Source organism: Cinclus cinclus, chromosome 3, assembly GCF_963662255.1.
Source record: "Cinclus cinclus chromosome 3, bCinCin1.1, whole genome shotgun sequence".
Lineage (NCBI taxonomy): Eukaryota > Metazoa > Chordata > Aves > Passeriformes > Cinclidae > Cinclus > Cinclus cinclus.
The window spans coordinates 29,621,263-29,648,087 of NC_085048.1; the positions used below are offsets into that span (position 1 = coordinate 29,621,263).

The window sequence follows — 26,825 nt, forward strand, 5'->3', positions numbered from 1 at the left end:
TTTCTGCTCATTCCGTCCAAATTCACATCCATGTTTCCAAATATTGTGAAGAACAAGGACGCTGGAGTCTTGCATTCCAAAACAGGACAGTGTAGACCACCTAAGTGCTAAACCTGGAGCAGCACAGAGGTATCCTTATTTACTGAAATCATAGATCAAAGTAAATGAGGTATTGGTAATAGTATATTCTTCATATGCTCTACATTCTTTCACACATTTTCTTTTCTTTTTTCCTCCTGGTTTTATGTACAAGTACATATATGCATTTATCATTCATGGATAGTATTTTTTTTTTCACCTATGAAGTACGTTTAGGAAGTAAATTGGAATATGTTGAGCTAATTGGAAATTTGTACAGCATCATCTTAGCCAGAGGGAGGAAACAGATTTTAAATAATTTCTAGTATGTGCTGCTCTCAAGGACAGCCCTGAGAGCAGGGAAGTAAGTGTACTTAGCTCATTAGTGGTGTGTATTCCTGTGTTACTTGTCACACAAAGCACATCCTGCTGTCAGCTTTTCCACCTGACTGACACTACTCACTGTGTGCTCTCCTTCTCCGCTGTATGCAAAGTCACAATCTAGGCAAGCAACATAAGGGGTAAGAGAAAAATAAAAACAAGCCCCAAACAGAACAAACTAAAGAGAAAATGAAGAGGGTGACATAATTTGAATGGTAATGCTGCTGCATACAGTGGATCTAGCCATAACTTTAAAAACTTTGCTAACTGTAGGTTTGAAGCAAAGCTGCAGAATTTACTATGTGCTTTTCCCTCTGTGTCCACTTTATATTTGTTCTAGTAAAGGAAAAAAATGGAAAAGCAATGAAAATATACTAAAAATAAATCTGAAAAAAATAGGTTGAGGACAAAAGGGATTTCAGTTTTTAATTTGACATACTATTTTTTGTGAGAAAATGCATTTTTTGAAATCCAGAAAGCATCAGGTAATGACCACTGTTCATGCAGAAAGCATTTTATATCTTGCTGCAGTTTTTTCTTTTTTGTGGAATTCACTGCATCACAAAATGCTCATCAAATATTGCAGTGGGTAAAAATAATTAAAATCCACTCTGGTTAAGTTCTTTGGGCATAACTTGGTGCCACAGCTGTTTAGGTTTCTTCCAGTTCAGGCACTGGATTACTCTTTATAACCACAAAGGATTAAAAGGAAAACATACTATTTTAAATATTATTTTTGTCTCTCTGTTTTTCCTACAGTAATTTATATAGCCTAATATATGACATTGATTGTATCCTTGCAAGATCTTGCACAAATTAAAGTTTGTCAGCATTTCTGGTTTAGGATTGAATAATCCTGAATAATAATATCACTCCTGAAACACTGTATGCCCTTTTTCTTCTGAAAAAATAATACACATTGATGATTTTCTGAGGTTTAAAGTAGTAAATCCAAATGCTAACATTACTATGGATAGTACAGAACACAAGACTTGCAAAGATTTACATATATTTATTGTCCTGGGTAATAAATGTGAAACAAGGCTTTACCTTTGTTCTTATACATATAGACTCCTATTACTCTTCGTTGTTCTTATTTAATATCAAAGCAAATGCTTAGATTGTCTGAGGTAACTGGTGCCTCATTATCCAAATGTCAGATTAATTCTGTAAAATATTTTTGTAGGAAAGGAGTGAAGGAGTGAAATAATTTCTAAATTACTTATATTGACTAGGAAGAAAATAGAATTGGTTTAATCTGTTTCTATAAACTTTAAAATGGAATGGAATGAGGTTTTTCAAAATAGAAGTTTTTATTAATATGACAACAACCTTTTAAAAATTTGATATGATGCAGTATTTGTCTTGCTTTTGAAATTTAGATATAAAAGCAACTTTTAAATCCATTTAAACCTTCAAGTAGTATTTTCTGGTTCTTTCTGCAAGGTTTTTTTCCTACTGTATACTCTGTATACTCATGCTGTTAAGACATGACTTGTAGGTCTATGAGGAGTCATTGTTTCTACTCAAATGCAGGCTGCGAAGTGGAAACTTGTTGCAGTCTCAGTCAAGATTAATGTTTTCTTCCCTGTTTTGGTACCTCATAAGCTGCACACCATGAGCCTCAGTCAAACCTAATTAATTAATGCAATGTCTGTTAAACCTTGACTTCACCAACCTGTTTATGATAATAGTTGTCACTTTCTCATCTGTCAACAGTTTATTTTATTGCCTTTATAATACATGAATAAATAATCTTCCTGTTTCTGTATTCTTTTTCTTCTTCGTTTATTTCTTTTCTGACATGTATTTCACAGGCAGTCCAGAAAAGTGGAAAGATATAGCAGCCAAAAACAAACTAGGAAAGGCCCCGCAGCTGAAACAGAAAGGTAGGAGTGTTGATTGATGTGTAAGCATCTCTTATTATCAGTCTGATTCCAGATTTTGGAATATACCTCTAATACAACTTTTTAGAACATTTATGACGGTATCAAAAGCTGTGTTACCATAATTTACAGTATTATATATTTTGTATCTGTATTACTAGCACTTTGTTGCATACATGTGGAACTTTTCTGGCATTCTCCATTACTGCAGATAAGCCCAATGGCAAAGACTAGAAGTGCTTTTTTGCACTTTAACACTGATCCTTTTTCAAAAAATCCTTATTTTACATTAACTTTGAGGATTAAAAACTGCAATGGATTATATAAATAGATAGCTATAACAAATAATTCAAAATATCTCTGACCAAATTAATTTCACTTTAAAATATAAAAAAATTAAGTTACACATTTAAATATATCATTGCATAAAATTGCTATAAAGACTGGAACTTTTTTATTAATTATTTTTTTAAAATTTGTATTGTCATTATGTCTTTTAACTTTGATGTTACAGTAGAATGGGGTTGCATGTTCAAATTTTTAAGAAAAAGTAAAAAAATAAAAATATATACTGAATAATAAGTACATCTAGTTAAGTTTTAAACCCTGTATATTGACTGAAGTAAGAGCAGTGAGGAGGGATGAGATCCTGCCTTTATCAGAAATTGATTGATTTTGCTTTGATTCACAGAGGTGGAATGTACATCTGTTTACATTATGAGAGCTTTAAAACTTCCATGAACAGCACATACATCTCTATTTTCAATGGAATTGCACATTATGTAGCAAACCTTCAGCACTTTTCTTTAGTTTTACTACTTCTCATCCCAGAATATTGTTCGTAATCCAAAAGTAGTGACTACATTTTCCTTGACTCAGATGATTCTGTTATCACAACAACCCAGGTGCTTTTTCAATGTGAGTCAGAGAGATTACCTAAATGATGACTGAAATCCTTGCTATGATTGAATCAGGGACTGTTGTGCCATGGAGATTAAAAACCTTTTTGAAGGTTTGAAACTTTTTGTTCCACTCTTTTTTTAGACTTCTGAAAATTAACTAATGTCCAAGGACTTTGACTCTTAGTAATTCAGCAATGAACCCAGGGAACAAGAGCGTAGGGAAGCATTAATTGTACTGCTTCTTTTTAAATCTCCATGGCACATGTTGTAGGCTTCTGTTTCCATAAAATGATTCACTAGTATTAGATGTAAGACAAAAATGTTTCAATGAGTCTGAGTGCTGTAGTTCAGTATTCCATCACAGATATAATGTTGCATTAGTGGCAGAAAGTTTTGTTAATAGGACAGGCAATGAATTTTCCTGTCAAATATAACTTAAGACTATTTCTTTTTCAAATACTCATTTTTGTCATACAATTGGGCTTTATTTTGCCATTTGCAAATCCTGTCTCGTATTAGTTAAGCAGATTACTGGAGTAACCTATCGGCATGCTGTCAAGATCTCTATAAAGCATTTCAATGTGCCAACATGCTATATAAGATTAAGTTTTCTGTGTAGTGTGATAGCTTAGGAAATGTACATAAAAGGAAAAAAAATCACTCTTTTGAAGATAATTTATAAAGCCTAAAAGTTCTCTTATTTCAGTGAGGAGGAGTAAAATTGACTACACAAAAATAATTTTCTGTTCTTGTATGAATGAGCAAAAATTTTTTTATCCCAATTCTAGAATATTTTCTTTCAGCCCTAACCCTAGAATTCCCAGATGTGACATTGCCTTTAATATTTTAGGATACATACAGTCATGATCTGCATTTTCTATATTTGTCATGGACACTATTCCAAGGGTGAGATGGATTGGTGACACTCTCTTATTCTTAGTTTTTCTTTATAGTTTCTTAGGTAGCAGTATGCTACTGAGGTATCAGTCTGAAGGGAAAGGAATTTGAGCTTTCTTGTGTGCTGGCAGAGCTGAAACTCGTGGGATTCCTCTGTAGGCAACTGTCAAGTTTGCTGCTTGCAGTGTCTCCTTCCTCTGTGAGGAACCAGGAGATGAGATACACATGTACATGCTCATTGCAGTCTCACTGCTCACCAGGTATCATTTTTTCCCCAGATTGCTCTTCTCTCTTTACTTCTTATCTCACTTCTGTCTCATCTTCTCACTAGCTTTTTGTTTTCCGTATTTGTTCCTTGTTCCTTTTTGTCTCATTCTACTGATCAGCCATCTTCAGGCTTCTTCTTGCAAGCAACAGATCTCTCTCCTGGACAGCAAGTCCTTAATGCCATTCTAGTTATTCTTCCATTGCCTTTTATCTCTCTTTTTTAGAAGCGTATTCATCTCATTCTAATACCCCCAGCTAATGCAAATCTTAAGCCTGATTTGTCTTAAGCAGATCATCTGTCTATCTCTTTGAAGGGGACATGTCTGTAAAAAGAGTATTATTGGAGTAGGAGATAAGTTTCTGAGTTGCAGGTAAGTCCTGTCCTGTTCTTTAATGGTGGGACAGACTTCTAGTGTTTCACTGGACTCCCAGATAAATTCCTAGATATTTAGCTTCTTAAAGGAAAAAAATCAGAACTGAGAATATGATGACTTTTTAGACTGAAGCATTTATCGATAGTAAAAGCAAACAAGAAATTTCTGGCACAGAGTGATGTCCATATTTGTCTTATGGATGGTATGATGTTTAGACATCTGATAGATGCTTAAAAGCTGTTTGCGTGCAATAGTTTGCATGGTTTACTTCTGCAGTCAGCATGGAGAAACGGATGTTTTCTTGAAGTTAGGTCACCTTTGTTATCATAAGCATCTTTCAGAATTAGGAAATTCAGTATCTCCAACAATGTTGTGGTTATCACTAGGGCAAGTCAGGAGCTGGCTTAAGAAATGCAAGGATTTAAGAGAGAGAATACACACTCAAGCAACAGAATCTTGGGTTTTTTTGCATTGTGACTGGTCTTCCACAGGGACTGTTACTGATTAAATGATTTTGAATCCAAACCTGTTTGTTATCCTTGGTAGGCATTCTTGTGTTATTTCATGTATAGGGGCTTTTTTAGGATTGCTTCTTAATGTGTGATAGTCATATGATCCAGTCAGTTCCTTGGATACCTTGATTGTATCTTGTGGGGAAGTGCTGGGTGGGTGAAGGGAGACTTCATAAGTCTGCAGAATTAAAAAAAAAAAAAAAAAAAAAGGCAACCACAAAACAAACCCAAAAAACAACAAACAAACAACAACAAAACACCACCCCGTAATGAAATGATGGCACAAGAATTGAAATTTCTTATATAATTTCTGATTCTGATACAGTAGTACCATTTACAAAAGACTGCCCTTTTGGAAAGCCGAACAAGAGTAAAAATGCACAGTTAGAGTATTTTGGCACTCTACACTCTACAAACTTGAAATGTTTCATGTTATGTCATACTTGTAGTATATGCAGCTATTGAACTAATAAGAGTTATCTTCCATTATATTAACACGATCAATCAATTTACTGCATAATATTAGCTTTAATACTTACATACTTATGTACTTTCATTAGAGTTCCTTTAGAATTTTATTTCTGTTTTAGTACTACAGGTACTTAAATAGTTTTATTTCAAACTGTGAAGGAAACTAAGGGAATCACAGTTGTGCTTCCATATTGTCCTTTTTTTTAGGTCACTAATTGAAATGCAGTTAATATTTTTAATAAAAAAAAAGATATGTTTTAGAAACAGAGATTCTTTGTGGTAAACCCAGGTATTCATAGCCTGCTCTGTGCTAGTCCTTTTGTCATATGTGTTGTTAGTTTGTGTTTGCTCTGATTAGGGTGCAGCTGGAGTTTTTGGCCAACTGTCCACTGCAAGTTCAACAGTTCCACAGTTAGGGTCATGTGTATTTGCAGTGGTGAGTGTTCTGCAGTTAGTCATTTTGAAAACGTATTTGTATTCAGAATGAAGAACTTCCATCTGACACCTCTGGTGTCAGATAAGTCCTGATCCTGCAGCCAGGATTTACAATGTTCTTTGATGGAGGGAGGCAGTGGGAAGGTGTGCCTGGAGCTAACAACTGAACAGTATCTTTTTGGCCCTGATGATTTAGGGGTCTGCTACCATGTCTTTCTAGAAGGGGACTTCCAGCCCCATGAATAGCTGAGCAGCCAGTCCTTAGGGGAAAGCACCATGCTGGCTCCAGGCTGAGTGAGCAGGCTGGTGTCAGAACCTTGTGCTCTGTACATCACCCAGCATCCAGAGGCTTAGCACCACCTTCTCCATTTACCACAAGGCTGCTATTATGTGTCCAGAACAGCTTTCATGTTCTGCCTCCAAGGTTTCAGTGTGGTGTTGTGCTCTGAGCACACACGGCATATTCAGTCATTCTGGCACTGTAGGTTATTATTTCTTCATGGTATTTACACTTCTTCCATATTCTTTGTGCCACCTGCCTTCACCATCCAGATGGTACTTCTTGCTGATGAACTTAACTAGTTATGAAAATTAAAATGAAAAGACTGGCTGTGTCTCATCCTTCCATTGTTGTGTTTTGTTCTGTATCCATATGAAAATTATCAAAGTATTTTTCTTAAGTGCTCTGCAGAAAATTGCATGTTCTCACACAGCAAACTCTGATCTTATAGGCTAAGAGTTGGTTGATCTACCTAGTGAAAGCCAGCAGTATTTTGAACTTGCACAAATGTTCTACTTTAAATTACAAATTATCTACTTGCAACTGGATAAACAGTGCTTATCCACTGTAATGAGTGTGACATTACTGTAACTGGCAAGGACATTTCACAGTAGGATCTCCTCAGCAATCTGCTGCTTCTCATATTTGTTTTACTTTCTTAAACCTCTTCCCTATAGTTACTATAGGTGCCCATGCTTATTTTAAATGTGAGGGTTCCAAAGGTGTTCGATGCCTTACTCTCTGAAACTGCATCTGTGAATAAGACATCAAGTAGCCAAAATGTTCTGAAACAGTGCTAGCTAGAATTCAGCCAAAGGGATTTAGGATATTTAGTTAGATATGAATATTAAATGTCTTGTGTATGTTTTGCATGCACACATTGATACACACCCTCCCTTCCCCCACCCCAACACAAAATTTAAAGGTCTTTTTCCTTCTTTGCTTTCTGGGCAAAAACCCATGCTATTCTTTGGAAATAGATGCTGTCCAGTGGCCTTGTGCAATTATTGCATCAGCATAAAGGGAATACTAAATTTAATAAAACATAAAAGTGGCATTTTTTATTGCCCTGCTACCAGTGCAGAAGAATGTATACACATTAGTAATAATCAGAACTGGTTCTTAGTAAACTAGTTTTCGTACAATGGTGTTTCACTATTACTTTATTTAAAAAAAAAAATGACAAAAAACCCAAACCAGAACAAGCCCACAAATAAATAAATAAATAAATAAATAGAACAACTAAAAGGAAATATTTTTTCTATAGCTGAAGGTAGTTAGAGAAATTAAATACAAGGCCTTATAAGTTGACCAGGTATCTAGACTTGAGTATGTGCATGTGGCACAGACCAAGTGCGAACTTTTTCAAACCCATCTTCAGTACCTGCAACTTAATTTGTGTTTAAAATTCAGAATATAAAATGTCTCTTCATTTACCTTATTTTGCTTTTATCTCAATTTCATTTGCAGAACACATCAACAAGGAAGTCCCACGCAGTCGCCTCCTGCAGACACCTCCTTCAGCAGTCGTAGGGGAAGACAGCTACCACAAGTTCCCATAAGAAGTGGCAGTATAGAGCAAGGTATCAAATAATGAGCTTGTGATAGCTCAAACTCTTTGATTTCTTACCTTTCTTTGCTCTAAGTCTTCTTGCATAACTACATGTCCAGTGCTATAATTCTACCAGTAAAGCAATAGAAGAGAACAAAAGCATCTTTGTAGTTTGGGAAATCCAGTGAAGTTTGACTGGTGGGTTATTACATGTGGTTTAATTGCCTTACTTTTCTAGTACCCTTTCATGTTTAAATTTTCTATTAGAGTCGTGGTAGTTTCCATCATGTCTAGTATGTTATCAACAAAAAAAATCCCAACAAAACACGAGGGACAAGGATTTTGAAATTCTTTCAAATTTCTTATTTTGTGGTTTATATTTATTGTTATGTACTATTAAAATAGATTAATGATAAATGTCACAGAAAATGTTTTTCTTCTGGAGTTCATAGTTCAGTGAATAAAGAATGAAAACAATTAGCGTGGGAAGTGTGAGAGCACAGGTCACCAGTCCTTTCTTGTGTAAGAATACACTGATCAGGCAAAGAGTGTTGCTTTTTTCTGAAAAAGACAATGTAGACCTGAAAAGACAATGTAGGCCTGATGATTATGGAAGATGTTTCTTGCATACTAAGATCAAATAAGGATGTACATTGCCGTTTCCTTTTCTAGCAACATACTACCCACAGAGAATGAGCTGTTATGGTAAAATGAAGTGGCACTTCATGGGTATTACTTGTACATTTATGTTTTCTTCTGTGTTTAAAAAATCCTGCTTTCTCATAGACTACAAGCAACAACTGAGATTGCCATGTACTAAGGTTTTCTTTGCGTGAATTAAAGAAATGCTTATAATGATAAAATATTGTAGCGCATTGCAGAACTGTTAGCAGATCACATTCTTGAACAGATAAAGTTGCTGACCATGACCACCTTATCATGACAGATTACCAGTGAGGTTTTCTTGTATGATGACTTGCATTAATCTCCAATCAGTTTACATTAATGTTAAGGCTTTGAGCTGTGATGGCATACAAACCCCTCAATTAGCACATATAAAATGTACTCTTGTTTTTTAAGTGTATTTATTTTGAATTAGTAATATACTTATATAAGTGGCTTTTATTAACTTTAAACTTTCTATTCAGGTCCTCTCATTTTGTAGTGATTCTAGTACTATCTGAATTATAAACTACTTGTGAACTACATTCAGAGTTTCTATTTCTGCATATTAACAAATTGGGAGTTTTATAGGGAAATGTAATAAGTAATGAACTTCAACTTTCTTCCATATTTCTACTCCAATTTCAGGACTTGTTACAATATATAATGATGAATCAGCTTTTAATTTAATTTTAATTTGGCTTTCCTTTGCATATTCATATGTCATCTTTCTGCTGGTAAGTGGTTTGTGAGAGTAAAATACCAGTTTATGTTCTGTTGAAGGCATTGGACATGAATGTAGAACTTACCATGAAAATGAGTAGAAATGGGATGTGTACAGAAGAGGAAAGAAAAAATGAAAGATGAGCGGAAGGCCAAAGTTGCTCTAGGTTTATAAAGTTGTTGATGCCATGAACACTTGTAAAGTGTTTACTGTTTCAGTGCACTTTTCAGTACAATGCTGTTTCAGTGAACTCCTGTTTACACTTGTGCTTAATATGCTTGCGCCTTATATATAAAATGTGCAGGTAGGATGCATATGGTTTGCTTTGTTGTTACAAATGATGTCGCCTGTGTCACTAGGGCTGTTTTACAGCACATCGAATCAGTGGTTAAAGAGATTTCCTTCTCTACATGGTACTTTGGTTTCGTCTGAGTGACTGACCTTGCTTCTGAAAGGGAGCTTTTCTGATTTTACCCACATTTAATGCTCTGTTCGGTCTCAGAACGTATTTGCAGAGGAGTACTAAATTTAATAGACTTTATAATACGTGTTTAAAAAATGATGTCAGTATCTGTTGAAATACATATGCTAGTATGTCTGACTTAATACTACTTTTAGAAATAAAATTCACTAAGGCCATAAGACCTCTGTACTTGCTCAGATTTACAGTACCAGATTTTATTATTAGTTTCACCTCTATAATCCCTTTCAAATGAGTATCAGGGTCAAATGTAGTGACCAGAAGTGATCTGACCTTAATGTAATATTGAACCCAAAACATATTGAGTTCTGTAAAAGATTTACATTAACTGTGCTTGGAACTGGAGTGTGTCCTTGGTTGTTTAAATTCACAGTCACTGTAGATACAGATGATGTCAAAATCTAGTGCAATATCCAAATGTCATCAGAAATACTTCAAAATGCATTTTCTTCCTATATTTTGATGGTCATCTTAACATCATGTGTTTCAAGGAAAACTGGTATGATATGCTATAAGGTGTCATTTCTATAGTAAAGTATTTCTTTAACATTCCATAAAAATCCTGTTGTTTCATGAGGGTCAAATACTCATCTAAATATATACATCTCTGAATCTAAATATATACATATATGTATTTAAGTCTGTTATACAAGATATAGTGATTGCTGCAAAAAGGTTGCATATTGGTATATCAAGAATGAGCGTCTTGTTTGCCCTCCTGCATATCTGGGAGACATAGAAGAATCCAGTGAAGTGATTTTATTGCTTTTTAAAGTCCTCATTATGGAATAAATGAGAGTTACTTGAGGAGCAAGAGACTGGTAGCAGTTTTCATGTGGAGAAACAGAATGATATTTCAACTAATCTCTAATCTTTAGCTGTCAATTATAAATGATCATATCCATGCTAATAAGGCTTGACTGACATTGTATTTCAGACATTCCATTTTGTTGTAAAGTTTAGAACTAAACAAAAGCTTGTTTCCTTGTCTCTACCAAATGTTGCTGTCTTAGGTACTACTCTGGTTGGCAGTCTGAGAATCGCAAAAATTCAATTTACAAGAAAACAAGGTAGTTTTACAAGGCCGCAAATAATACACATACTTTCTTTAAAAAAAAACAACCCAAAAAACCCTCACAGAAGTAATTGATACAGAGAAGACCAAAGTAGTGATCCTTATTCCATTATAAAAACAGTTGGTACTACTGATAGGAATAGAGAAATAACCTTAAATGTTGACGGGAAGATGAAGTTTAAGGACTAAAACCTTAAAACAGCATTGTAATTCACACTGGCAAAAAAAGGGCAAAAAAAGAGCAGGGTTCTTGGTGATTATGATGTGAAGGGGAGACCAACTTTGTGTAGCTTTAGACTGGAGGAGGGGAATAGCTATTTTCACTTGAGCATAATAATAGCAACTTGAGGGCATGTATAGTTTAAAAAGTGGTTGCGGTTAAGACTGTAGGACTCTGTAACTTTTAGGCAATGTGATGTTATGTTAATTACAGTCATATTCAAGGAAGACATAGCTGTATTTCTTTCTTTGTCAACAGCATTTCTTAGAACGCAAGGTTGGGATGCTGTTGTATTGAAAGGTCTTGAGATGTTTCAATATTGAAAATTAGTCCTGTATAGGTGTGTCTGTGTGTGTTTTCAAGACATCACGATTTAATACTTAATTTCCCTAACTTTTGCTACTAAAGAAGTGGTTTTGATTTTTCTTGTATTAACGGATGATTTTATAAAAGGACCTAATCCTATGAAGAGGTTTTGGCTCAGTGAATAAAGCAGTGAAATTCTAAGCCATGGTAAGGACAATTGTGTATTCTCAATATGTCATTCTGTGCTGGGCTGTAAGAGATTTGCATCACTGTTTTTTTATTTGCATCATGTTTGAGTGGAACCCTGCAGTTGTTAAGAGGGATGGGGATTCTGCACTGACTTTGCTTTTTAGCCATTTCTATAACAACTTTGTGATGTAGTTGCTTGGTTTTTAAATTAAACTTTCATATAAAGGATGCATCCGTGATCTCTACTCAGTCCGTCCTCTGTCACTGCAGTTATCAAACATCACAGGAATTCTTGCTTGAATAAGATTTGAGGGTGGGTTTCTATAATTCCGTGTAATGGTTGATGGTTGTATTGATCAAGGAAGTAAATACACCAGCAGATGGTAGGGATTATATTATTACTCTAACAAGCAAATAACAAAAGATAACAGTACTGTTGAAATTTATGAACCAGCGATATAAATGTTCAATGGTTGTAGTATAGTCTTTCAGGGCTAATTCATACAAAACAAATCTTACTCCCTCTGTCTGCCTGTATTTGGGTCTTCACAGCATGGTTTCTTTTTCATAGCTTTGACGATGTAGTTTCCTATTTCAGAAGTCACATAATGAGAATAAGGTTTCGTGATAATAGCAGTCTGTTTCCATGTGAAGAGCTCTGTAAACCTGACTGAAGCAGTGTGGTTGTGTGTGTTTCCAGCGACATCTGGTTCCAGCAGTAGGGCTCACGTGGTGACACGGAGCAAAGCAAGCGTGCATCCAGCGTTAGGTGTGCCTGTACCTTAGCTCTTGTTGGAAAAAGCTTTGTACAGCACTTGTATGGAAGGTGAAGTGCACGTGTGTGTGTGTGCTGCTGCTGTTACATGAGGGAAAAGGACTTCAAGACTCTGTTGGGACTGAATGGGGATTACATGCATAAAGTTAATGTGTGTGATATTTGTACAATGGTAGTGGTGTCACAGAGGAACAAAATGTTTTAATGTCCAGTACTTTTTCTTCTAACAAGTAAGAATTGGAATTTTGTGCAGAAAATCATTATGCTGTCAAATAATACATTTAGTTGCAGGTATCTTTTTTTATTAACCAACTTCAGATCCCAAAAGAAAAAGAAGTGCTAGTGAAAACAGTTCTGTGTTTGTGTACTTGATCATTGAAATGTGAGAGTATGGTTGTGGTAATGGTAAAAGATCAAACCCTTTTGGTCAAAAGTTTTTTCAAATCAGTATAAAAATTGAGTGGCAGAAGAAAAAGAATTAAGTCCTTTCAGTTTTAGATTTCAGTCTATCAGTGTTGTTTGTTTTGTCTCCATATTTCTGGTTTTATTTTTAAATTATTAGGTGGCATTGCATATTTTGAGGCAGCTTGTGGAATCTTTACTCATGCTGGAGAGTATTTTTCTTAGCACTGCTAAATTTCACAAATGAGTTCAAGCCTCATGATATTTTATATTTTCCTTAAAAATGGGTTTTTAATAGTCCACTGCTTATTGACTATTATAGGTACCAGTTAATAGAAAATAAATTCATAACACTCATTTTTGCAGAAGAGGCTTCCAACAGTGCTGTGTGGTTCAGAAGCAAGAGTGATATTTAAAACAAGATTTTTATGTCATTCATAAATTTGGGTATAATGATGCTTCTCTAGCAGAATACTTAAAGACTTCACAATCTGGTTCTCTGTAACATCATTGCTACTGTTAATTTTAAAGAAAAAGTCATAGGCTTTATTATTTGTCATGGTTTATCACTTTAATTTTCTACATTACTTTTACATATGCTGGAGAACTGCCTACTGTACATGCCATTGTCACATGTAACACATTTCTTTATCTAACTTTAAATTTGCTGATTTCTTTTTCTGTTTCCATCATTCCGTGCATTTAATTCATTGAAGAGCAAGAGAATTTTAAGTCTCCCACAAAAGGTAAATATTTATACAATTTTTTACAAATGTTTGGCAACTGTTGATACTGGCTTTTCCTTCATTATATTCCATGTCAGTATATAGGTTTTAGTTAACAGTATTAACATGCAAAAAATATGGTTTCTCAAATATCTCTATGCTATCTGATACCCCTCTGTAGAAAGTGAAAACAGTTTTTCTCATGATTTCTCATGCTCCTATTGAAATGCAATATATTGGATTTAACAGAGGTAATGATATTTTACATCGCTCAGAACTTGCTTGTTGATTGAGTTAAAGTTCACACAAAGACTTAAGATTTTTCCTAAACTGTTCTTGAGTTCTGCACAGCACATGCTTCTAGTGATGCAGCCATGGTCCTTGGCAGCTGTGAAGGATGTTTCCTAGGTGTGGGCTTAGGAATAGTTAAAGGTCACGATGGTCAGAAACTATTTTTTGTATGCAGAGAGAATTCTGAAGAATGAGCTGTGTCTATTTGCATGTCAGTCCCATGACAGAAAGTTGCTCCCGATGCAGGGCAGGTTTTAGGGGCAGAAATACAGTGCTCACCTCCTGTGAATTCATGTCTGGGCTGATACCAGTGAATCTGTGAGCTCAAACAACAGGTATCTCAGGCTGTCCCACAAAGTAAAAACTGTAGTCTGTTGTGTCTCTGTCAAAGCCATATTGCAGAAAAGTAATTTTTTTTTTCCTTTTAGCTGAAAGTAGAAATTATTTTGAAATCCAAATGAAGCTTGTAGAGAAAAAAGAAATTTAAAAAAACACCTCACCCTTTTAATGTTTAAATTGAAATACAATGATACATAAACATTCATAGCACTGATTAACTTTTTCTAACCTTTATTCCTGAGTCCTGCTCATCTTGGGAAATTCTGGTCTGAATACAGGCTTGGGAGGGTCACAGTCAAACTGTGAGTTGAATCAAACTGTTTCCTGCAACTACTTTACTCTCTGAAGGGATGAATGCTTAAGTAAAAATAAAGCAACTTTTCCACTAGGTATGAGCTCCAATACCCATGTCAAACATACACAAGTATGTTTTCATGATAATGTTAAAAAGAGATTAAAAAGAAATATGTAAATTAGGTGTTAGCAATTACATGTTATTTTTGCAGTGTTTCGAATATACTATGAAATGTCTTAAGAAAGTGCTAAGAGTGGTTGATTTACAAATTATTTCTGTCTCAGTATTTATATTTCTCTCAAACAGGACAGTACAAATCAATCTTACCTGTTTTGTTGATTATGCCTCTGTCAAGATTTGGGCTGCAGTGGATTTTTTTTTGTTTAAAACAATGGACTTTATGCAGACAAACTAGACTGTCTCTAACAGGTTTGTAACAGAGCTTGTTTCCACAAGATTTGGCTGGATCTGGCCCAATATTTGGACATATGTAGAAGGTGGTGGGATATTTACATTCACAGATTCCTCTGGTTCAAGAGAGCTGATGGCAGATGAAACCCAGGGGCTAAAAAGAGCTGGGCAAAAGAAGAGCAGCAGGAAGAGTGAAGTGCTGGCAGATCTGGGGGACCATAATTGTCTTAATTTGAGCTGGTTTACACTAGTAGCCCACTGTAACTTCTTACAAGAAGTAAAAAGAATAGATGGTGAATTAGAGATGAGGATGGGGGAGTTAGAGGATGCTTTGTGAAAGGAGACATAATATGAGGGAGAGCATATACTGCAGAAGTGAACAACAGTTGACCATATGAGTCTGCAACAAAGCAAACGTCTGTTCCATGTATTTAATGGGAATGGTTGCAATAAAGTCTTCAGCAGATTATGAAGATGCTGACTTTTTTTGCTGCCAAAATCAGTGGTTTGCTGTTTTGTTTTGTTGTCTTGTTGTTTCCTTTCACAAAGAAGCTTCTCTGTGGATCATCTCTGAAGCTCTTAATGTTTCATCATCCAGTTTAGGTTTTTATATTGGCATATCTTCCTTCTGGAGTGAGTTGTTAAGCTCAAGAGAGCCACCATGCCTCTGTGTACTGAGAGATCCAAGCTCATCTCCCATCTTGGAAATCTGACTGTGTACCTTGGTCATACCTTAATTATCATTGGGAGGAGGTCCAGAGAACTATCAGCTCCCGTGGAAAGGAAATCCACGCACACAAGTTTGTAGTGGCTACAGCAGGTTCTGATCAGGCAGAGCAGGGTTCAGAGCCATCTCCCTCACTATCTGCACGCTGCCATTATTTTTTGAAGTTCTTTATTCAAAGAAGTTGTAGCAAGTTCTTCATCTTGGCAACAAACAGATTTTTCGGTGTTACTTACCTTGTATTTCAAAACATTTATCTGCTCACGATTTTGTGTGCTTTTTAGATTTCACGGTAGAGTTTGCTGTGAATTTTTAAGGCCATGAAACCTATTGCAAGGATACTTTGTGTGTGCGTACTACAAAACTCATCCTGGAGGATGACAGAAATTACTTAGAGACTCTCTGTATTATTTCGGAAATGGATCATCCTTGTCCAACACCAGTGTGACTTTTCTGTGCCACACAGCCATCTCTGCACTAGATGATTCTCCCATCCAAATCTCATTGCTGCTTTATTTCCCTGTCTTTGTTATGGGCATAAGTTATGCCTAGTATCTACCTCAGCTGCTACTTCTCAAACCAGATTTTTTTTATTATTTCATATATAATTCCTCAAAACCGATTTTTTTTTTCCCTGAGTCCCATTCACAAGGCATCTGAGTTGCTCAGATGGATGAATCTCCTAGCTTTTGCTGTGTAGAAAAGCTGTGTTCTAGTCTGCACTACATCTGTAGCTGTTTGCCACTGTTCAACCTTTCTTCTTAATATGAAGACTGAAATTGAAGAATAGGTCAGACTTCTCTTGTCTTCTGGAATAAGTGCAGTTCTCTGTTCCCATGCCTGAACCTGTTGGGTTTGCCCCAGAAACACTGTTATTATATAAGTTTATGCGATAAATTTCCACTTCAGCACGTCATTATCTAAGAAATCTTTTCGCCATTTTAGACTTGTTGGCCTTTTCTCTTAAAGTTTGCATCACAAGGGATGGATGTGTGATACATTCTGGAAAGTGGTACAGCTATCTGAAATCTTGATGCCAATTTCTTCCTGTTATGTAGCTTACTCTGACATTTAATAGTGCAGGTAAGACTTGGAGGTTTTCTAAGTTATACTGTTTGCCTGCACCTCCTCTGTCTTGGCCATCTTAAACAGAAGTATGAAGTGCCTCAAGAGAAAATTCTGCATTTGTTGCAGACTTCATCATTACAGAAAATGGTATGGCCAGTGAGACACCCATAGGTTTTTTACCAGGTGGACAGGCACAGCAGGGTTATCAGTTTGAATCACAGACCATGTAATGTCATCATTCATTCTGGCATTAAGCCCATACTTGGCTTTGAGCAAGAATGTTCTTTACAAAGGTATTTTCACTTAATGAGTGCAAGGGTTGGAAATTTGTTCCTGTGCTTAATCACCTGACTTTTTAAACATGTATCTTATTACTTATCTGACTTACCTGCCCTTTTTTGAAATGTATGAGGGGATTCTTGTTAGATGTTCTTTTTTGACAAAATGCACTGTTTTCCAAAATTTTCAGAATGTCAAGTCTCTTTGATGAATGTTGCATTATGAGGTGGATATGTAAAGAGTTAGAGCTAGCTCAGGAATAAAAAACTGGAACTAGAAAGGAAGCTACAGCATTTTTGCTGTTCCCTGCTAGTTCATTGTAGCTGCCTGTGATACAATCCTTATTTAAATGATCCCACATAAGTTTCATATAGTATGCTGTCAGCCTAATAGATGGGTGTATAGTATACTCTATACAGTATAGAGCTTACACCCCCCCACACACCCCTTTTTAAACCTTAAAGAGAGAACTTTAGACCTTAAAATTACTTCTGTTTCTTTTGCACTGGCCACTACTATTAGTGCTGCTTTTGTAGCTCTCATTGGTTTTCATAGGGTTGGTCTGTTGATGCTAATGCAAGTTTAATTTCTTTTACAGTCATATTTCTAGATTGTTAGATTCATATTCTGTGGGTAACAGAAATATGCCGTATGACACATTGTCTAGAAGAGTTTTATTAAAGATGAAAGGAAAACTTTGTCTGCCCTACTACATCTGATGTCTTAGTATAGTACATTGATTATTGTTGTGTTATTTTGTACATAATTGAAAAGGTAGCATATATTCTGAACATTTGGGATTCCAGCCAGTTCTAACTTCTCCCTCAATTGAACAGGGTTGAACAGGGGTTGAAACATGCCCATAGTAGTTTTCTGAGGACAGTAATAAAGATGAGGGTTGTAAACTAGTTAGTGGCACCAGATGTAACTCTATAAATCTTAACATAATAGTAATATATTAAAAAGGAATGTGACTAGTGCATAAAATCTAAGTAAGCAGGTAAAGTCTTCGAAAAATTAAGTGGCTATCTCCTTTAAGAGAAAATAACTGTTAGTCTGTCCTGATCTTCTTTGAGGGTAAATTGCAGGCTGAAAATAAGATCTGTAGCTGTTCTCTTTAGTTTGTTCCCTGCCTTTTTAAAGTAGCGTTTTACAGAATTGCATATTTTAGACTACCCCCAGTTTTATTGCTGAGTATGGAATGGTCCCTCTGGTCAGTTGGGGTCACCTGTCACACCTTTTTCTTCTTGCAGCCAGGGGGAAGCCAGGACAGGGCAGGGGGCTGCAGCATGAGGAACAGAGAAGGCTTTGGTGCTATACAAGCACTGCTCAGCAATTGCTAAAACACTGGTGTGTTATCAACATTTAGTCACAACTAGAAGAACAGGCAGCTGTGAAGAAAACTGCCTCCTTCCCAGCCAGACCCAGTACACATGGGATTACAGGAGACAGATGGGTTTATAAATAGATTAATGGAATTGAAATATAACATTTTGATTCCATTCATATGTCTCTCTTTTCTCTCCTGCATGGCTTGATTGTTTATGTGCATCATTGTTGTTAATCTTCATGTGGTTTATTACTAGTAAGCTTTGGCTATAGAGTTGCACCCTTTATTTAAGAAGTCCTATCAATGAGTTCTCTCAATTACTTTTACATTGATCGATCCCACGTCTGATTCATCAGCCCTTGAAGGGATGAGAGTTACAGCTCTTTGAAGTGTCACTTCTGACACCAGAGGCAAACATTGACACAACTTATACTGATTTTAGTTTTATAACTATTTTGAGACACTTACGGTAAATCTTCATTTTTTTAATTCTAGAGCCACTCTAGAGTTTAAAGGTCTTGGGATTACAGTGCTTTGATCTGTAAATTACTGTGTAGTTCTACCTCTCAAGACCTCCAGGAAAAACACTCAGTAAATAGTGATGTCCTAAAAGAAAGTAGATCCATATTTTTCTAAGAGGCGGGCTAAGTGCTTTTTATGTCAAGTTTTTGTTACCTGTGGTAACTAGCCATGTTCCAAGAAAGCAATGTGATCATATGGTGTTGTTACCTATGGTTGTTACAGTTTTGCTAATGTGCTTTTGCTGCTGTGTTAGAATTTTTTTCTGCTTCTCATGATTAACATGTAAAGGTTTTACCAAGCCACTAGTCAGGCAGATAAAATTTTCCATCTCGGAACTGATCTACATTCAACATATGCTCAGATGTGCATGGTAAACAAAGCTGGAAAGAACACAGTTGGATTTTCTAGAGTAGTTTCATGCAGCTGCATGCTTAAAAATAAATTGACAGCTAATTGGTGCTAAATTACATTGAATTTAATGCACAAAATCAAATTTCTCCATTAGAAAATTTAGATTTACTTCTCAGGCCTCTTTAATTTTTTCTCATGTTCTTTGATGTAGTCACACACACATATATATATATATATAAAGGAAAACCAGAACATAAGCGTGTTAAGCTTAAGGGTTTAAACATAACAAAAATCTATAACTACAGAGTTTAGGTTGAATATTTACTCAGTCTTGACTGAAGTAATAACCTCTGAAACAGCATTTCATTACATAATAGAATTTTTTTCCCAGGTACCATAGGTAATACAGAGTAACATATCATATATATTATTTAGTATAACATACAAATGACGGGCTAAAGGACCTAAAATTCACACAATGAAAGGGTTATATTTAGAGTAACTCTAATCTGTGCACCATACACATGTAAGGCTAAATTTTTAAAGGGGTCTCATTTTTTCCTTCTGATTTCATACCCTCAGTCTTTTTCATGCATGTATGATAGGATTAAGATACCCATTTTTTTACTTCAGTCCCTAATTGATCTATCTTAATCCTTTCATATCTGTCCTTAAAAAAAGAGGCCATCTTTAAAAATTTCACCTAAAGTGCTCAATTTTGCCTTCAGATACCTCCATGCAACTTCCATTGAAGTAATTGGAGCTGTGCCTGCATATCTGATGGTGGAACTGGACTCATTGCAATTAAGGTACACATTTACTGACATAATTAGTCATCTGGAATAATTGCTGGGCCCAGTGTGACATTCTGCATGTGCAGAATTTGCTAGATTGGACTCTGTGTATGGGAGAATGAAGATAACAATAACTTTATTTCATGCCTTAAATTTGTAGTTGTAGAAGAATTTTAATGTAGTTTGTTGCACTTAATTTTCTTACTTTTAAATAAGAAATGTGGAGGGAATTTACAATGATGTTTTTGTATATATTTTCATACCCAACAAGCACACAGGCATTTTATCATTTCCATGAGCATGTTGCAAATGGTATGTAGAGGCACAATTGTTACTTGTGCAGTAGCTTATAGTTAAAAATATCCAATCCTAAGTGTACAGCTTTTTTTTTTTTTGCTTTTTTTTTTGCCTTGTATCTTTGTGCTGGCTAAGTACATAAAAAACAATAAATCTGTAACTAATGCCAAAGTGAACTAATAGCATAAAAAAACACATGAGAACTTTAGCACCTCTTAATTGAAAATACATAGAGTACTTATTTTCCAATAATTTAAAATTCTCTGTGTTTTGTGATTGCAAGTTGATCACATGCAGCTTTAATATAGGTGCCTCTCTCCTATCACTGATCTGGGGAGGGGCTCTTTGGCTTATAAAAGTAGTTGTTTTGTAGAGATTATATAAATCCATGGTCGGCGCAAAAGCAGAAGATTTTGTAGAGATTGCCTCAAATAAAATTAGATTTGCAACACATAAAAACTTCCAAATTAAAAGATGTTTTTCTGAGATGTTATAACCAGTTGAACGACAATTAATGTAGTGAGTACTCCTGTGATTTAGTTTAGTGACTGATAAATATTTGTGTCTAGTACTAGAACTGTTTAAAAGTGCCAGTTTTCATGGTATTGATGTTACCTGTAATGCTTTGAATTTAAAATGCTACGAAGTTTAAGAATAGTAGCATATGTAGTTCCCTCTGAAAGGTATTCACTGCCACAAAAGTTAAGTTACTTGGAGGAAGCCTTGGCCCAGGGGCCTTCATACCACTCTCTCTATTAGTGCAAGGTCATCTGCCTGTGGCAGGCACAGTCAATATTAGTTGCCATAACTTGTTCAAGTTGCAGAAGATGCTCTTTATAGCACCACAACTCCTTGAAGGTTCAAGATTTCTGTTTTTAAAGAAACACTGACATGTGAAAGTTGAAAACAAAGAATAAATAATTTTAAGTAAAGGTGATCATTACAGAGCAAAGTAGTGATTTTAAAGGAGGTCTTGTTAAAAAAACCCAAATGACTAGAAAATGACTGTGCTTTTGATATGACTGGTTGAATGGAGAAATCAATCCTCTCAAGTAGTCTTACCTATATTAAACTGCTGTTTCAAGATAGTAGGAGGAGTTAATTACTTCAAAAATAACTTTCATGCATTAATTCTTAGAATGCTACTGTAATATTTTCTACATTTAAACAAACACATGCTTAGATGATCATGGATTTATGTCCCCTGCATTTAGAATATTTAACAGGTTTATAATTCAGCCTGCCACCTAAAATTGTTCACTCTCTTCATATCTGTTGCACCAGCTTGATTATATGTAGAAATTGGGATGTCTGCCCTTTTTCAGGTAAAGACTCTCACAATGAAAGTGGTTGATTTCTTGACATTAGTGTTCCTTTGTTCTGTGCTTACACCCTGCTTGTTCTACATGTTTGTACATTTCTTTGTTTTGTTGAAATGGAAATAAGCTAAAATTGTTGCTCTAAACCATTTGTTTTTCTCCAAATTTTTTTCCCTATTTTTAATTGATTTTCATTGTGTGTTTTTGCAGCAAGCTTAGTAGTGGAGGAGCGAACGAGACAGATGAAAATGAAAGTGCACCGTTATAATCAGACATCAGGGTCTGGTTCTAGCCAAGAACATGAGCGTGAGCAATATACCAAGGTAAAGTCAGTAGTCTTGGAATGATACTTTGGCTTGACAATTGAAGGCATAAACTTCTTTATTTAACATATTATATTACCTTCAAGAATGCTGCATTTTAAAGCCTGACAGAAATGTCTTCAAGTAATGGCTTTTTAGCATTATTTTTGCCCCCATCTGATGTGCGTTAGACTTAGTCTTTGACACCAACTAGAATAAATCTGTAAAAACCAAAATACTTAAAAACTAATTCAAAAAAGGAAGATCCTTCAACAGCTGTTAAAAATAGACTTATCACATCTAGCTTAGGAAGTCCTCAGAATTCCAGTCCCTGGAGTCTGGAAAAGCAGGCAATGAAAGAGTAGGTTGGCCCTTGTTGCTGTCTGATGTGTAGAGAGCTAGACAGAACTAGGTCCAATCCCATGCAGATGTTCCCATATTTGTATATTTTTTTTGCATCCTAATAATGTCAGAGATAAAGTATTTCCTTTCTTGAAGTACCTACTGATTACTTTGAATTCCTGTTCTAATAAAAGCATAAGAAGTTTCTATGACAATGAAATATATTGAAATTACATTAACAAAGTTGTATGGAGGGCTTTTGTTTTCTTGATAAGGCTAAAATGATAGCCCATAACTTTGTAATTTAAGCTGTATAGGCTTATAAGCAAACTGATGAAAATGTCTTGCACATCTGCACTGTTGCTTACAATTCAAGCTGTGAGGAGCTGGATGCTCCTGGAGATATGGGTTAAAATGATGTATAAGTGAGGTACTCTTCTTAAAAAAAAATCACAAATTTGCTTAGGAGTGGTTAAATAGGAAATTTGGCAGCTTTTACTATCTAACAGGTTTGAAAGATTGGTTCAAGATCTCCCTGCAGTTAAATATGCAGACAACTTTAATAAGAACTTAAATGAACAGTTCTCAAAAGGAGGAGAAACAAGAGAAACAAGACTTTAGCTCCTCAGTGGCTGAACTGTGGGATATCAGTGCTATTAAAAAAACTCAACAGCTGGGGTGGAAATTTCAATGAGATCCTCTATCAGAAGCAAGAATTTGTTTAATTAGAACAGCTCATTTGCCACTGGGTTAGCTGTTACCTTCAAAAGAGGTCCACTCAGGGCAAGAGGGTGAGATGCAGTGCATCATTGTGGTATTTCCCAACCACTTAGCAAGTTAGAAAAAATATTCAAAAAAGGGTTGATAAAATTTTCATGAGAGAAAGGTAATGGGCAATCTGAGGACTTCTGCCAGGATGACCAGAGACCTTTGGAGTAAAAGGCCAGGTTTCTGAATTAGATTACATGTGCTTACAGAATGATTGAAATTTGTGTATTTATCAGTCTGTGACATATTTTTAGATCCTAACTCTCTAATATTTATGATAAGCATCATTTTGGCTGTCCAGTATGTTTTTCTTACTTGATCAGTGTAGGTCCAATGTATGTTTAAATAGTTGTTAGAAAACATCAACCTGCAATGTTACAAATTTCTCTTATTCTTAAAACCTTGAGTTTTCTAGGATCTTCTTTTGATTTTAAATGCATGTGGAAATCAAAATTGAAATAATGATGAGTACTAAATCAAAAGAACAATGAAATTATTCTATTCAGATTTTTTTTTTCTAAAATTATGAGGAAAATTTTGAAGAAGCAAATTCTCTGTCCATTGTTACAGAGAAATACTTCTGGAGTACTTTGTCTTCTGACACACATGTAGTTTTTTTCCATGCTAAAATGGTGGTGAGAAGAATTGCCCCGGACTTTAAATCTTTAACTTTTCATGTATTTTCTACATGATAATGTTGGAGTCCTAGATAAGATGGTCCAATATAGAATTAATTTGTAAGTGCTGAGAAAGAATTATATTAGCCCATTCTAACCCTCCATAATATTCAGTGATGAGGTTGTTTGCTTCATTTCACTGTGGTGATAGTCATCACTTTAAAAATGTTACCAAAGCAAACCTTATGCTACTGTCTTTCTCTATCCTGAGAAAATGCTGAAACAGTCAAGAAAATAACCAAGACAGATGAAGATTTGGACAGCTCTAATGAAAATGTAGCATGTCTTATCAGCTGTTATGTTAAAGCTGATGACTGAAACTTCTCAGAACCAAAGACTGTACCCAGTTTCTGCTGCCAAAATTTGTGAAAAGTCTTTGAAAGCTGCAGAAACAAGCCTTACTTTAAATAGAAAATATTAAGTGGTATAATAGGCATTCTGGAATAGTGAAAAAAAAAGAAATACTAACTAAGTATTAAAGAAATAGCAATTGCAAGTACAGTTTTTCCACTTTTAACCAAAATGCTTCTTTCTTTCCTAAATACCAGTGTTTGCCCTGCTCCAGAAAATAAATGTATTTAATAGCAGAGTTATACTGTGCGGAACATTGAGAAAATAGTTGGTTCTGCATTTTGGAGCAATCAGCTCACAGGAATTTGATTCTTCCAATATTTATGCATTTGCAAATATGCTTGTTTTATTACATACAAAGTTCTCCAAACCATTTAAAAATTTTCCTTCAACATGGGACTGGACCATATTTTTAATGGTTAATTATGCATATGCAAAATAATTCCTGAAAGTTAAATAAGTTTTCTCATATATTGAAACAAGCCTTTTTAAAACAGAGTTACTGTAACTGGTCCTTTGCAATTTCCATTCGATTTCTGATGCAGTTTTGGGATTTTTCCCACTGAGTTTCTAAATTTTCAAGTTTAAGTGTGCAAGCTATACTTTTCCAACATGCAGCATTCAGGTTTCCATTTTGAACATCTATTAATGGATTTTGACTAGATAACTGTCTGCCCTGCAACATTTATATACATCTTCATGGCTGTTCCACTCTGTTTTGAGACTTTCACAGAGCTCACATCCTTATTTCCTCCCAGTGCAGTGGAAAGACTCCGTAATTTATGTGAAACTTCTAATAAGCTAAACAAAAAAAAAAGTATTTTCAAAAACCACCAGACCGCTGAGGATTTGTCAGAAGGGTATAAAATAGAGGTTTAAACATGTCTGCCTTCTTTCTTATATATTGGTAAGGCTTTAGTAGCTACTGTGCACATATTTGTACTTTTTCAGTGCTTGAGAGAATCAAAATATTTGGTGGCATAATTCCAGATTTGCACAGTGTAACTCAATTAGTGTTTTAATTCAAAACTACACTGAGTTTTTTCTTTTTTTTTTTTTTATTCCACATGTGACACATAGAGTACAAACACCATGCTGCAGCTATTACAGCTTTCCATTTTTTTTTGGAAGTTCTGTTTATTCAAGAGTTACTGATTAGAGCACTGTAGCATATACTTTAAAAGGATATCACTCTATATTTAGATGCACTATTGACTGAAAACTATATGTGATTGAAGAGCATGTAGCACAGAAATGTAATCATGGTATTTGTTCAGTGGCAGTGTGGATTTAACTCAATAGTTACTGTCTTAACTAATGTGTTAGCAGTTAATGTCTAGAACGGGCTGGATAGGATAGTTGGGTTGATAGGAGGCTGATTATGTTAAGTTTTATGTCATGCTGGGTAAGGTATCTGGGACTGTATATAGAAAATGCTTTTGGACATAGATTAGGCATCTTCTTTTGTTCCCCTTCACTCCCCTTGAAGAAAAAATTCTTTATATCATATTAAAATGGCAGTCACTGCAATACTGGCTGGATTTCACAAAATTTAGCGAGTTCCATTCATTTGAAATGTGGGCTTCAGTGCAGTTTCCTCATGGTTTGACTTGCTCATTTTTGCTGTTCCCTGTTCAGAAGCTGAGTAGTGTTCATAGGAGTGGGACATAATTAAAGAAAAGTTCTTCAGAATCACTGGTGCTTAGTGGGCTCTGGACCATGGTGTGAGCTGCTCCTAAGACAGAAGTTGGTGGGAGTCAGTGATGAGTCCTGAACACCCTAAGGTGCAAACTTCTGGGCTGTGAATGCAGCACTCAGAGGAACCCTATGTGAGCAGTCATAAAACTCAAGGTGCTTTGTGCAGAATTCAGTGTTTTCTGACAAAATTCCTAGTTAGGTTGCCTCAAAAGATAGCTGTGGTGTCAAGACTTGTATAAGTCTCTGGATAAATCTGTGCATCTGGTCTGGATTTCTCTTTCCGCATGTTAATGGCCTCATTTTAAAGCCCATTTTATTTTCTCATTTCATTTCCTCATTTTAAACACATAGTGAGGTATATATTTGTTAAGGTTAGTCACCTGAGGCCTTTTTTGTAGCCTAAGGACAGCACACTCATTTAATTTTCAAAGCTCTAAACTCTTGTATTCATCATGGTTTTGGGAGTTAAATCTAGAAATATAAATACTTACATGTTAGAAATACTTTCTAATATGAAATACAATTCAATTGTAACAGACTATTAAATGACTTCTAAGATATGCCTTTATAATCAATAAAATTGCTAACGTTAGTCATGGAGGACTGTAAATTTATTTGTGAAGTACAGTCTTTTGCTTTGTGTCTATATTCTTCCCATTGATGTTAATACATCTGCAGTTCATCATATCCTTTTTTCTCCTTTTGCTGGTGTGCAAGAAGCAACAGCTCCACAGGTGCTAAAGTGAATGGAGGAATTGCATTCCAGCAGTTTATGGACTTCTGGTTTTGTAATCAGGCAAGGACAGTGCAGATAGTTTTGGCATTTGAAACTAGCTGCTATTTAATGTTTAAAAAAACAGACCTACTCTTTAGTAGTTGCTATTGAAGTTGCTGCAAACTTCAGCAACTCTCCTAACGTGATAAATAGTGCACCTTGGAAAAGAAATGTTAGATTAGCTGTAAGATGCAGAGTTGAAAGAGAAGTGATTGAACTGAAAATATACTTCATTTTGAAGCTTGAAAATGATGTAATGTTTAAATATAACATGTCAGGGCAACTTACTGCAAATAT

The 26,825-nt window shown here is 35.4% G+C and overlaps 1 protein-coding gene across 38 annotated transcripts in view; it reads left to right on the forward strand.

Moving 5' to 3' along the window:
* Positions 1-26,825, forward strand: part of RIMS1 (regulating synaptic membrane exocytosis 1) — a 127,652-nt gene that overhangs the window by 41,087 nt on the left and 59,740 nt on the right. For 10 of the 38 annotated variants that reach the window (XM_062489797.1, XM_062489782.1, XM_062489788.1 and 7 more), the window contains 3 exons: positions 2,277-2,348; positions 7,954-8,066; positions 21,826-21,938. In XM_062489797.1, the coding sequence (XP_062345781.1) occupies positions 2,277-2,348; positions 7,954-8,066; positions 21,826-21,938 (298 nt within the window). Of the gene's footprint in view, positions 1-2,276; positions 2,349-7,953; positions 8,067-13,586; positions 13,617-21,825; positions 21,939-26,825 lie in introns of all 38 variants that reach the window. The other 28 variants (XM_062489795.1, XM_062489784.1, XM_062489796.1 and 25 more) reach the window with 5 other exon arrangements.